This window comes from Pogona vitticeps, chromosome 12 (assembly GCF_051106095.1).
Source record: "Pogona vitticeps strain Pit_001003342236 chromosome 12, PviZW2.1, whole genome shotgun sequence".
NCBI lineage: Eukaryota > Metazoa > Chordata > Lepidosauria > Squamata > Agamidae > Pogona > Pogona vitticeps.
This window is the reverse complement of record NC_135794.1, coordinates 24,132,238-24,146,177: the sequence shown is the minus strand read 5'-3', so window position 1 is coordinate 24,146,177 and position 13,940 is coordinate 24,132,238. Positions and strand designations below refer to the sequence as shown.

General features: G+C 40.1%; 1 protein-coding gene across 1 annotated transcript in view; it reads left to right on the top strand.

Moving 5' to 3' along the window:
* Positions 1-13,940, top strand: part of TRPM7 (transient receptor potential cation channel subfamily M member 7) — a 47,010-nt gene that overhangs the window by 20,551 nt on the left and 12,519 nt on the right. The window contains exons 8-25 of the mRNA XM_072982060.2: positions 58-232; positions 1,961-2,084; positions 2,824-2,896; positions 3,668-3,768; positions 3,967-4,101; positions 4,441-4,494; positions 5,207-5,347; positions 6,108-6,242; positions 7,324-7,604; positions 8,230-8,458; positions 9,538-9,693; positions 10,336-10,479; positions 10,579-10,707; positions 10,988-11,272; positions 12,040-12,214; positions 12,644-12,770; positions 12,982-13,166; positions 13,484-13,616. Of these exons, the coding sequence (XP_072838161.2) occupies positions 58-232; positions 1,961-2,084; positions 2,824-2,896; positions 3,668-3,768; positions 3,967-4,101; positions 4,441-4,494; positions 5,207-5,347; positions 6,108-6,242; positions 7,324-7,604; positions 8,230-8,458; positions 9,538-9,693; positions 10,336-10,479; positions 10,579-10,707; positions 10,988-11,272; positions 12,040-12,214; positions 12,644-12,770; positions 12,982-13,166; positions 13,484-13,616 (2,782 nt within the window). The remainder of the gene's footprint in view (positions 1-57; positions 233-1,960; positions 2,085-2,823; positions 2,897-3,667; positions 3,769-3,966; positions 4,102-4,440; positions 4,495-5,206; positions 5,348-6,107; positions 6,243-7,323; positions 7,605-8,229; positions 8,459-9,537; positions 9,694-10,335; positions 10,480-10,578; positions 10,708-10,987; positions 11,273-12,039; positions 12,215-12,643; positions 12,771-12,981; positions 13,167-13,483; positions 13,617-13,940) is intronic.

The following is a 13,940-nucleotide window of genomic DNA, read 5'->3' as shown; positions in this document are numbered from 1 at the left end:
GAAGAAAAATAAATGTGTAACTTTTCTTTCCTTCCAAAAAAACTCATTTTTTTGTAGGAATTGGCCAGGGTGTCCCTGTTGTGGCACTCATATTTGAAGGTGGTCCCAACGTTATCCTCACTGTTTTGGAATACCTGCAGGAAAGTCCTCCTGTGCCAGTCGTTGTCTGTGAGGGAACTGGCAGAGCGGCAGACATCTTGGCTTATGTTTATAAGCAAACTGAAGAGGGAGGGTAAGCTTCTAAGACATAACGCGTTGATTGCTAAAGGTCAGCCTAGGTATATTAGGAGCAAGTTATGTTAGACCGACCTAGTTTGAGCAATCTCAGGAATGCTGTGGAAATGAGGTATTGCGATTTCACAAAAATATTTACTGAATATCCCAGGATATCCCCGCTGACAAGACAGTAAAGTATGGGTTTAGACGATAATACAATTTCATGAATAAACCTCTGTTTGAGCAGCTATATTCAGCAAGTGCTGATTAAAGGCTCGGTTACCCTCCTGGCTTTGTCTTGGTTACTGGGCTGTCGAATGTTTCTGTAAATCACTTTGGGTAAGGCATACTGAGGGCTCTGGGGTAATCTGAAGGCTGTCAAAATGCCATTGGGAGGCACAGGATGGCTCATAAGACTGGACTGCAGCTGACATTATAAGATTTGTTAGAGATAAAAGTGAAAAAGTGTGTTTAGGAACCAAAAGAAAAAAGAAAAAAAAAGAAATCAGGAGCGCAAGGATAACATTGAGAAGACTGGCTTGGCACCTGTCTGTGAGAAACAGACCTATGCAGCTTAGTGGGTCAGAACTGCCAACCGGGTAGTGTGGCAGCCAAGAAAGCCAATTTACTCTGAACTGCATTAATGGAAGCAAAATTGCCATGCTTACAGGAAGGAGTGGTTCTACTCTATTTCATGTCAGTCAAGCTACATGGCCCGTAGGTCATTAACAAGTCAGAGACAACCCCCCCCAAAAAAGGCAAATCAGATATGAGGAATCTGGTATCAGTCCCCTGGGGAACAATTGGAGACCCTTGGTGCATTTAGCCTGGAGCAGAGTAGATTAAAGGGAAACACAATAGGTGTCTTCAAATATCTGAGGGGCATCCATGCGGATGATGGACTAGATGGCAGGGCTCAGAAACACTTAAGTGGAAAACAAGGGACGCAGATTGTGGATAAACCTTCAGAGAAGTTTTCTAAGGGGGAGAACTTTTCAGAAAAGGAACAGATTGCCTCAGGAGGTGGCCGCTTTTTCTTGACTGAAGATGTTTCAGCAGGCATGATAGCCGCCTGTTAGGAAGGCTGTGGCTTCATGCCATGTTGCTGAGCCTGTTTTGAGAAAGAGGTGAACTAGTTTACTTCCAAGGGGATTTCAAACTCCACGATCCTATGAAAGTGGCAGCCATCTGCCAAACCCATGAGCTCTCTCTCTTCGTCTGATGAATGTTTCGTATAAAGTACAGTATAGTGCAATTAAATTCTAATAACCTTGTCAGAAAAAAGACAGCTCCCCAACAACATAAGCACAACTTGTCTTCTGAATGTCCTCTCATCTGAATGCCCTGCTAAAGTGGCCAGAGGAGAAGGGATAGAACGACATCTTGCAAAACCATAGACGTGTGGCGTTGGAACATTCTCATGGGTCCTGGGCTCTGGCACCCCCTAGCATGTGAAGGAAATGTGCTGACACAGCACCTCTAACCACTGGCTGGGTCGCCTCCGTTTAAACATCCTCCGATGAAAGAGAGGTTTCAATACCAATCACAGTCCAAAAAAAGTGCAAGCCAAGAGTTTTAAAGGCTTCTATCTTTTATGCTCATAGCCCTGGGACACGTTTAGATAAGGATCCTGCCCTCTGAAGGTCAGAACTTTGTTTGGGGCAGCTTTACACCAAAGAAGTGGTAACAGCTGTGCTATATTTATCCGAATACCTTTTTTTTTGCCTCTTCTTTTCAACTTCAGAAATATTCCTGAGGGAGCTGAACCTGAAATCATTTCAACCATCAAAAAAACATTTAATTTTGGTCAGAGTGAAGCAGTTCATTTCTTCCAAACATTGCTGGAGTGCATGAAAAAGAGAGAGCTTGTAAGTAAATATCTGCATGGTGTACAGCAACAGTAGAAGCCCTGTTTCTACAAACAAGCGGTCTTGAATATTGTGCATGTTTCAAATTGCTAAAATAGCCCAGTGCAAGCCTTACATTTTACTTTCATTATTTCAAGCCTGATTTATACTGCCGTATTTCTTACATCTGTTACTTGATTTAGGGGATACTTAGTCACCCAACAGGAATAAACCTCAGAGGAGCTCTTTGGTTTACATACTCTGTCTACCATATATATGTCTTGCTTGGTCCATTTATACCATTTATAGTTCTCCTTTATTCCTTCCTGGAGCTGAAGGGTGCACACATGGAGTTTGCAAGTAACTTCCTGACCCGATAATAATTGGAACTCAGTCTCCCTATGTTCAGCATGGTTATTGCACAACATACCTTTGACCTGTGCTTTGAGAAATTAGGACCTAAGAGCCTGCATTTTCTGTGTTACCCAAGTTTTGATCCCCAATTTTCAGCACAAGTGTAGACACATTTCCCTTTCTTTGTATTCCTCAAAGTTAATTTGCTTGGTTTTAAATGCTGCTCTTTCAATTAATTGAAATATGAAACAGCAATATATAAATACTGCTGTTTCATCTCACGGTTCTCAGTTGTGTTTACTTGGATCACCGTGCAGCCTCTCACTGTATTTTCTTGAGTTTGGTTTTTATGCCGAGGTAAGTGACCAGTTTGTATTGTTATAAGAAATTATATTTTCCTAAACAGATCACTGTGTTCCATATTGGATCTGATGAGCATCAAGATATCGATGTTGCAATCCTTACAGCACTACTAAAGGGTGAGTTTTTGTCTTTCAAAGCATATCATAATGTGGGTTGTATTGAACCTTTGGTGCGGTGATTTTTCTCACCACCACAGGATAAAACAAGACATGCCCTTGCTTCCCCATTGGGCGGGAGGGCGTCTTTTTTCTGCTGTCTCATTCTCAAATTTTCTGAGTCCTGAGTTGTCAGTAGTGGCCTAGATGAATCAAGGGTCTGACTCGGTTCGCACAAGGCATTTTTCTGTTTTCCTTCCTGCATCTCTTTCAGCTCGGTTTTAATAAAAATAATCTGTTGCCCTCCAAAAAGAAGAATAAACCTATTTCATGAAGTTAGGTTTTAATGTCAGATTTAAAGCTGTTGTGCAATGATTGGTACTGTAATTGTTATCTTGTGAAATATGTATTGTGTTTCCCCGAAAATAAGACAGGGTCTTATATTAATTTTTGCTCCCAAAAATGCATTAGGGCTTATTTTTAGGGCATGTTTCATGTCGTCGTCTTCTGGTTGCTGCACAATGCTGCACAGTGGTGGAGGGTGGGGTTTCACTTAACTGGGGCTTATTTTGTGGGTATTACGAGCATCCTGAAAAATCATACTACGGCTTATTTTCAGGTTAGGTCTTATTTTTGGGGAAACAGGGTATGTTCTGAGTGTTTGCAGTAACTTTCCTAAAAACACTGATTGCTTCTCTAGTTAGCATCTAAGTCAAATGGGTCCACTTGTAAAGACAGGGTCTTTATGATGACCAAACAGAAGTTCAAATGTATTTTCTGTTTGTTTTTTAGGCACAAATGCTTCTGCCTTTGACCAGCTTGTCCTTACTCTTGCGTGGGATCGAGTTGACATTGCCAAAAATCATGTTTTTGTTTATGGACAGCAGTGGCTGGTATGTCAACATAGTAATTGGCAGAGGGATGGCTTGATAAGACACTGAATGCTTTTTCTAATGTTAAGCCTTTCTTATATTTCAGCAGAACTTATTTCAGATTTGTAGAAAGAATTCTGTATGAACATGTTAATTTTACTGTACAAATTTCCTGTTTCTATGTATCGTTTAAGTTCCGATTTAACCTTGTTCCTTCAGGTTGGATCTTTAGAGCAGGCAATGTTAGACGCCCTGGTAATGGACAGAGTTGCCTTTGTCAAACTTCTTATTGAAAACGGAGTAAGCATGCACAAATTTCTCACAATCCCAAGGCTTGAGGAACTTTACAACACCGTAAGTTGATGGCAGTTCTTTTTCAAGGAATATTGTTCATTTTTATATCAATAACTTAAGCAGTGATACTTGAGATGCAAAATGTTAGCTGCTGTTCTGATGGAGAAGGATTTGGACCATCTTTTAACAATGAGAGGATTCTTAGCCTTCGTTCAAGTGCTGATTGTGAACCTATTTAATGTAAATAGTTTTAAAAGGTTCTTGCAGAAACACACAACTGACAGAGAAGGGCTGGTAATGTCTTGACCTTTTTGGCCATTGTCATTCTGTTCCTTTTTTTTTTTGTCTTCTGCCTGTTTTTTATCTAAAAGTCTGCCTTTTTTTCCCTTCCACATCAAGAAACAAGGCCCCACCAACCCAGCGCTCTTTCACCTTGTTCGAGATGTCAAACAGGTATGAATTCCAGTTGATAAAATATTCCATGCCTTTAGACTCATGTAAGGAAGGCACTAACTGTTAATTTCTCCTGAAATCATGTTACTGATAGAATTCTGGTAACGCATTATAGTGAGCCTGGTGAGGCACGAGCTTTCAGCGGTTTAGCTTTTTCCTCCTCATGAAACAGGTTTTTCATACCCGTTTTAAAAAAATGAACCCTACAGAAGGTGGATACAGATTTTTTTTTCTTCGTAGACAGCCCAGGTAGAACAATGACGGCTCTTCAAAGAGCCACCGGCTTTCAAAAGTTGTGCTGTTTTGTAACTGGGATGGCCAAGGCTTGTACCCAGAATCACTTTGCATGCACTGCACGTGGTTTGAGGCAGGCTTGTTATCTTTGTGCAGAATTGATATCATGCCATAGAGTAACCATGCCACTGTGCAACTGTGGTCATGCCTGATTTTGCCAACGTGTTAAGCAGACTCATCTCTGGCTAATATTTGGATGAGAGACCATCAGGGATCCCCAGGTAGGGCTAGGAAGCAATCCTAGCTAAAACCCTGGAGAGCACCTACTACTAGTCAGAATGGACACAGCGTTTCGCTGAATAGAAAAAAGTCTGACTCGGTGTAAGGCGGCTTTCTGTCTTCATGTGCTTCATAGTTTAAGCATTTGGTCCAACACCTAATCAACCTATTACTGAATTCACGACTCCTTTTTCTCTAGGGAAACCTTCCTCCGGGATACAAACTCACTTTGATAGATGTGGGGCTTGTTGTTGAATATTTAATGGGAGGAACCTACAGGTGTACTTACACACGAAAACGCTTCAGAATGATATACAACAGTCTCAGTGGCAACAATCGGGTATGTCGTTTCTTTAGAAGGAAATATTTTAAATTGTTGCAAGCTCTCTGGCTTGCGTAAGATAACTAGAGTTGGAAAGATGTTTCTCCTAGAACCTCTAGACATTTTGGCTCACTTTGTACTTTTGACTACGTCACTGTGTAGTATCGGTAATAATGCTTGGGTGCAGAAATACCAGAGGGCACGATCCATTCCTAGTTACGTGCTTAACCTTTGACTGGTTTGTCCCCTAATTCCCCCAAAGCACTTTACGTACCATTTATACAGCGCTCCTTAAAATAATACTGTATTTCAAAATAGGCCAATGGTGTCTGGCTGCTCTCAGAGAAACCTGAAACTTTCCTGGGACACCCAGTGAGTTCATTTTTTCCCCAGTGCTTTGTTCGCTTCTGTCACATTTTACTCTGATATTTCTGCCTCTTGATGAGTTGATTGACTGTCATTTTGTGTTTTATTTTTACATGCATGTATTGTTCTTTTAGTTAACTGTAAACTGCCCAGAGTAATGCAGTGCACTCATAGGACAGTATCCAAATTTAAGAAATAAATAATAAATGCATAAAATAAATGTACATGAGAGTTGAACCAGGGGCATTTACAAATCATTCTCTCACCTCCTCACTTTTTTTATTAACCATGTACAAAACTGTTTTTGTTTCGTAATCCATTGAAAAAGTGTGTCTCTATGGTTTCACATACTTTAGTGTACTACATCTGAAAGAATTATGCTTCTGTTTTTGTTCATTTTTTTAATTTTCAGCGTTCTGGGCGAAATGCTTCAGGCAGCACCCCTCAGTTGCGTAAAAGCCATGAACCTTTTGGTAACAGGGTGGATAAGAAAGAGAAAATGCGACATAATCACTTCATCAAAACTGCACAGCCTTACAAACCAAAGGTACGAGGCCCACGGTAGTCAGGAGCAGACGATAGCATCTAAAGGGCAGGGACCACCCTCCCAGCTGGACTTGCCAATTTACCACCCTGGACACCCTTGATTTTGTCTGATTTTGAAAGCTAAGGAGGGTCAGGCCTGGTTCGTTCTTGGATGGGCGACCATCCAGAGGTACCAGGGAGCTCTTAAGTACGGCTGGGCCAGAATCCAGCCTGAAACCCTTTAAAGTCAATCCTGCCGGTTGAAGCAGACCGGACTGGGCTGGAGTCAGTCTAAGATAGTTTCCTCTGATCATCTGAAGAAAATTCAGACCATAGCTGTTCCTTTGGTCCCATGCAAATGAATTGAGAAATTTGCAGGATGGTGGTTCTCCCTCACGCAGATGTGATACTTTTTATTGGACTGCTATAAATTCAAAACAAATCTTCCTTACAGTTGACGTAAATGAATGTCTCCTGTCTCTGGTTTTGTGCTGCAGAATTTGCTTTCCTCTTGTTGACTAAACAGGCATCTTTGCAGAGCAGGCGCACAGGGAGAACCGTTCTAGGTGGTGAAGTTTCAGGTTCTATTACATTAAAATGGCCTCTCTGTTGAATAAGATATTGAGGCTGATTTTCTTTCTTTCTCCGACACGTTTACCTCAGTTGTTTTTACTTAGCTGAGAGACATATATTCTTCTGATCAATAAAACCTCATCACTTTGTCTCTTTCGCTGGTGAACAATCCAGGTTTTGCACGTTCGATCATAGGTGATCTAAATCTGTCAATAATTGGTGGTCATGGCTGTAGTCATTATAAATAGGGGAGTGAAACAAGTAACTAGCTTCAGCAGTGTTAAGGCTTCACAATAATGAAGATGATTAATTAACATTTTAACATCTGTTGAGTGTGTGTAAATGTGTTATTTAAGTAGGGGACAATATTAAAACCATCTTTATATGTGTGTCTCTGTGTGTCTGTGTGTTTTAGTTTTACATTGAATCCATTAAACTGTACTGTTCTGCTCTTTTAAAAACTGTGTTACATTGCTTTCCCTGTAAATCTCTTAAATTGTTGCACTATCTTATTTTTCTTTTTTTTAAAGGCCGATACGACTACAGAAGAAGGAAAAAAGAAGAAAACCAAAGATGACATCGTAGATATTGATGATCCAGAGACAAGGCGCTTTCCTTATCCTCTTAATGAGTTATTACTGTGGGCAGTACTAATGAAGAGGCAGAAGATGGCTCTTTTCTTCTGGCAGCACGGCGAAGAGTCCATGGCCAAAGCCTTAGTGGCCTGCAAGCTGTACCGGTCGATGGCCTATGAATCCAAACAAAGTGACCTTGTTGATGATACCTCAGAGGAACTGAAACAATATTCCAAGTAAACACCTCATCTTGTTAAATGTTGGATGGAATTTACAAGTTGTAAGAAGATGTCCAAGACAAAACCATGAATTTCACTGTGGTTTCAGATGTTTCTTTTTCGTCTGTCTATAAACAACATGCTTTGCTTTGTCTGCTATCCCAAATCTTACTCCTAACTATATTAAGTAAACAGTATACAAGGAGATGTAGAGAATGTAAATATAAGTTGAGGGTTCAAGAAAAAGACACAGAGAAAACTGCAGCAGTGCAGGCTTGCACCAGAGCACATCCTAAAGGAAGTGCTCAGGGGATGTATAAATTCCCTTTGATTCAGTTAGGCAATGCTTCCTGAAATACAATAATAGATAGTAGGACCAGGAAAATGTTTAGGTAATTGAAATACAACCTCCTACGTGGGAAGAGGAACAAGAATTAATTAGAAGGAGCCCAGGTTCAAGAAATTAATGTTCTGAATGGATTTTCCTGTTCTATGTATCTGTCAAATGCTTGGTAATAGAGCAACGTATGAAATGTTCCCTATGCAGCCAAATTTTAAATAGCCTTATCTGTCTGGGTGGAACAGTTCAGTGTTTGAAGTATAATGGCTATGATGTGTATGTCTTTTTCACTTTTTCCCTCAGTGAATTTGGGCAGCTGGCTGTTGAGCTATTAGAGCAGTCATTCCGACAAGATGAAACGATGGCTATGAAGTTGCTAACATACGAACTGAAGAACTGGAGCAATGCCACCTGCCTTAAACTAGCAGTGTCTTCACGTCTTCGCCCTTTTGTAGCTCATACCTGCACACAGATGTTGTTGTCTGATATGTGGATGGGAAGGCTAAACATGAGGAAGAATTCATGGTACAAGGTAACCAAGTTTTCAAATCTGCTTTTTTCAGAGGATTTCGTTCACTTTCGTTATTACCGTAATAATGTTTAAATGGAAAAGGCAGCGTGTTGGACTGCAGTCATGCAATGTCTTGAGTGAAATGAAATCAAAGCTGGAAATGGTACCAGAATGAACAATAACTCTCTTCTTTCATTGCTTTATTATCTTTTTTTATTTATTTTCATAAAAAAGGTACAGAAATGTAGAAGGCAGAAACCAGGCAAGTAGCTCTTAACCAGAGATGGATATTTAGCTCATCGTGAGAACTAATATATTACTAAAAACTAGTGGTGAAACATTAACAAACTGAAACATCCTTTTAAAATTTGACATGTCATTAAGCTTTCTTCAGGTAGTAAAGTAAAATGTGATGTAGAAACCGTTCAAAATGATATTTTAGTAGGTAAGCTGAGCAAGTGAGAGGGCTAACAGAATTCAGATAAACCAGGAGGCTGTGAATGGAGGGGGGTAAGTTTTCAGAAGGGCGTATAGTCAAGCAAGCTATGTAGTCTGAATTAACAATAGCAGAGCTACATTTCTCTCTGAATTCCATGCTGGAAATTTACCCTACCATGTCAGTCTACAATAAAATTCTGTAAAAATGCAAGATTGGTCTAAAACGTCATTCAGTGTAATTTTAAAAATGTGATGTGCTCCTGTCTGTATTGTGTTTTCATTTGTAAACTCTCATTTGCTTTGCCCATTTTACTAAGATGGAAGCGTGTCAGAATTTATCATGTTTTTTTTATAATGGAAGTGGGAAGAAACACTTCCTTAACTTTGAATATTGGCTGCTGAAGGTAGTGACTGCTACTGGAAAAAATTAGGAACTTCTAATACTTTCTCCTCAAGAGTAGAAGGGGATGTCAGTGTGTTTTTGTGGCAGCTAAGTATACCAGAAGAAGTCTGGTAATTATTCTACATCTTTTACTTGCTACCTAACAGATTTTGCTGAAATTCAGCATGCAGAGGCTTCTGTGTGCTGGGTGTTGTTGTTTTTTAAAGTGGATCATTGATTGGAAAATATTTGAAATAATGTCATTGTCATGTCTTGACAGGTGATACTGAGTATTTTGGTTCCTCCTACCATACTAATGTTGGAATATAAGACCAAGGCAGAGATGTCGCATATTCCTCAGTCTCAAGATGCACATCAAATGACAATGGAAGACAGCGAAAACAACTTCCAGAACATCACTGAAGAAATACCAATGGTAGTTCCTTCCAAGTATTCTTACGCAACCATAAAAACAAAGTGGGCTTGCTTTGGAGGGATGTTTAGAGCACCTCCACTGAAATCGGTGGCACCAGGTCGTGAGGGGACTGGTCCTATGACGTGCTCATATCAAAAGGACAAAAGCCAAATGACAGAGAGGAATAAGGGGGAGGAGGAAGGTATAGCATGGCTGACTCATATAGTTGGCCTCTCGTAGGCACACGAGTATTACCAAAAGGGAACAAACCAAAAGTAGCCACTGCCCAGTCATATAAGGGGCTTTGACAAAAAGTGTCTTGCTAACCATTCTTCCCTGTCCAGATAAACTGATAAAAAGAAGAGAAATAAAACTCCCATTTCACATCATAATGCAAATCACAGCGTAAATGATCTGGGCCAAGAGTTTCAGAAGGTCTCGTCTTACGTAGGGACCGTCTGTGTGCAAACCTCTGCTCTGCACGTCCTGCTATGGGCTGAGCACCAAATCTTAAAAAAAGCAGGAAAGTCTTCCTTCAGTTTCTTGGATGGCTCTTCTCTAAGCATGTCTAAAGTGTGCCTCCAACCCATGTGCTTTTAACAACAAAGCCGAACGATGGCACTCTCCATACGTGACTTTAAAACACACTGTTTTTACTATTAGGAAGTTTTCAAAGAAGTAAGGATCATGGACAGTGCTGAAGAAAAGCACGACATGGAGACCGTGATAAAGCCCAAGAGGCTTCCCATCACACGAAAGTTTTATGCCTTCTATCATGCCCCTATAGTGAAATTCTGGTTCAACACGGTGAGTTTGTTTTTGTTTTGTTTTCAGGGTGGGGTGGGGTGGGGAAATCATGGGATTTTTGTACATAAGATTTATTTAACATTTCATTTGCTTTTGTAGTTAGCCTACTTGGGATTTCTGATGCTTTATACCTTTGTGGTTCTTGTGAAAATGGAGGAGCTACCTTCCGTTCAAGAATGGATTGTCATTGCGTACATTTTCACACTAGCTATTGAGAAGATTCGTGAGGTATGCGTGCCTTTGCTTCATTCATGCTCCTTAGATGGTGATAAAACAGGCAGCAGAATGTTCGAAATCTTGCCAAGAGACCGTTTAGGTGCTCTTTCTGGCCAGGGAGGACTGTAGATGATGCTTGTGCTTTCTCTCCTGCTGTTCATTTTGTAGTAAGATTTGGAGCAGGAGTGAACTTCGGTGAACATACTTACGCACAACAGCTACGTGGTCTGGCCTTCAGTAGCCTTGGCCGAGGGCAAAGCTAACTATGCCCAATTTCTTATTTTTTATACAGATCTTTATGTCAGAGGCTGGCAAGATTAGTCAGAAGATTAAAGTGTGGTTCAATGATTACTTCAACGTCAGCGATACAATAGCCATTATCACGTTCTTCATTGGTTTTATACTAAGATTTGGAGCAAGAGGGAAATTCAGTGAAAATACTTATGAAGTAAATTATGTTTTTGTTGCCGGAAGACTAACTTACTGCCTGAACATAATCTTTTGGTATGTGCGGTTATTGGATTTTCTGGCTGTAAATCAACATGCTGGCCCTTATGTCATGATGATTGGGAAAATGGTAAGTATTTTTAAAACTAAAACAAACTTCTGATGCATCTTTTATTGTTTATTTTACCTTTAAGTCAGATGTTTCTACCATATTATATGTTACTTTGGCCTTAAACATGTATTCCATAAGTAAAGGTGTGCATTGTTTGATTTTTTTCCCTCCCTCTGACAACTGGCTATCATTTTAAAGAAGGGGAATTGTTTCACCCCCTTCTGTAGCTATAGGTCAAGCTACCCATGCCAGGCCCTTTCAGAATGATCTGTTTGCTCTAGGCAGTGTTCATGTTGTTGTGGAGAAGCAGCTATTTTTGGTACAGGACCCAAACTGTGGTGAATTTGTAGGAGTCACCTAAGTGGAAGCCAATGCAAAGGGAATGAAGTTCCCCAGCTGTTATAACACAGACTCTCATAGATGTGAAGCAATTATATGCTCAGTATTAATGGGGAACGGGAAGAGCTAGTAAAGCACCACCCACTGAAAAGAGCTGCTCGGCTGTGGTGGATGTGTCGCTGTGCCACCAAGCACCTTCTAGGCTGCCGGTTGGGAATGTGATTGGGCCCAAGTCCCAACTAGCAGGTGGAAGGAAAAAACCCAACTGGGCTCATTTAATGGCAGGATCAAAGGGTGGACAATTTGTATTCTGGTGTGCTGAAGGGCCACCTTTTGAAAGCTTGTTACGTGATTTGAGGAGAGCCAATGAAGTATCACAATAAGTATTCTTCCTGCCTTTAACAGACCATTTCAGTTTCCTTGACTCTGTTTCTTTTTTTAAACAGGTGGCCAACATGTTTTACATTGTTGTGATTATGGCGCTGGTTCTGCTCAGTTTTGGTGTCCCCAGGAAGGCCATACTTTATCCTAACGAAGAACCATCTTGGGTGCTAGCAAGAGATATTGTGTTTCAACCCTACTGGATGATCTTTGGTGAAGTTTACGCTTATGAAATTGATGGTAGGATTTCTCCCCTCCCCTCTTGTTTGTTCTCTTACTTAGGAAATAATTTTAATTTCACGTTTATTGGTCGTGGATTCATTTCTAAGAGATTATTTGTATGTAGTCCAGTATGTTCATACATTCAGTTACCTTTTAAAAAAGAGGCATATCTTTGAAAAGGTAATATAAATAAAAGGCTCAAACAAAATGTCTTAATGGCTGAGATTGGTGCTCTATGCATTTAATGCACTAATGTGCACACACGAGTTAACTGTTCCAAAATGCTGACATCAGGTTATGCTAACTATGTTGCAGAGGCTGCTTGTGCCTGGGAAAATTAGAATGTTTTGTTTCTAGAAGCTTTGTTTAATACTTGTATCTGCAAGAAAACTGCTCAAGTCTTTACCTGTATTTTGATTCTGTTTATTTTTTTTTTATTCATTATAGTATGTGCAAATAATTCTGAAGTTAAATCACTCTGCGTGACAGGAGCATGGTTGACACCTTTTCTTCAAGCCGTCTACCTTTTTGTGCAGTATATTATTATGGTCAACCTCCTCATTGCCTTTTTCAAGTATGTATATATTTCACATCTTAGTTTACTTATTAAACCAGTGCTTTAAAAGTTACCTTCGTGACTTTAGTACCATAGGATAGCAGTCCTGATGAAATTTGCTTTCCTGTGCTTTCCCGTATGGTCTCACTGAGAGTAAAAGAGGACCACTATTACATTCTAAAATATCCCTTATATTACACTACTTATACTTTTTCCTTTTATTTCTTAGTAATGTATATTTACAAGTGAAAGCCATTTCCAATATTGTGTGGAAATACCAGCGTTACCATTTCGTTATGGCGTATCACGAGAAACCGATCCTCCCTCCACCTCTCATCATCCTTAGTCACATGGCTTCCCTGTTCTGCTGCATATGCAAACAAAGGAAGAAAGACAAAACTTCCGATGGACCAAGTAAGGAGCAATAAAAATATGCCGTGTAATCCATGCTTTTGTGAAAATGCCTTGTACTGATGGTCTGTGAAGACGTCACCAAATGCCTCTCTCCGGTTTATCACTCTTGTCAATGGGAGAACAGGTGTGGGTGTGGGGGATTGATGGTTCGGCTGGTTTGGGTGGGTGGGACATTATTTCTAAATGTATCTTCGGTAATTCTGTTCCCTTTTTTAAAGCTTAAGTTCAATTCCACGTGTACGGCTTCTTTCATGGTGTTGCCCTTCTGTGTAACAAACCACGACCCAGTTTCTACGACACGTTCTTTCTCTCTCTAGAACTTTTTCTAACGGAAGAAGATCAAAAGAAGCTCCATGATTTTGAAGAATTATGTGTTGAGATGTATTTCAACGAAAAGGATGACCAGTTCCATTCTGGAAGTGAAGAAAGAATCAGAGTAACATCTGAACGGTAGAAATCTTTAGTGGAATTAACCTTTAAGCTTTGCAGCAATGTTTAGGGTAGCTGCCTGTCAAAAGACTACCAACTTCCTTTCAGCAAGTGAATATCTCCATCATTAGATCTTTTTTTTTTTTGGATAAATGCAAGTATCAGTATGGTTAATAGAATTGTAAAGGATATTGACGGATGATACTGCAACTAGTTGGAAAAGGCAAAATTGTTGTTCCAGATTGCTGCCATTTTAAACTTGGTTTGCAGCTTTAAAAAGGGGCAGTATTTACATCCCTTGACACATCTCTCTTGCATACACGGGTGTATAAAGTAGAGGAAGAA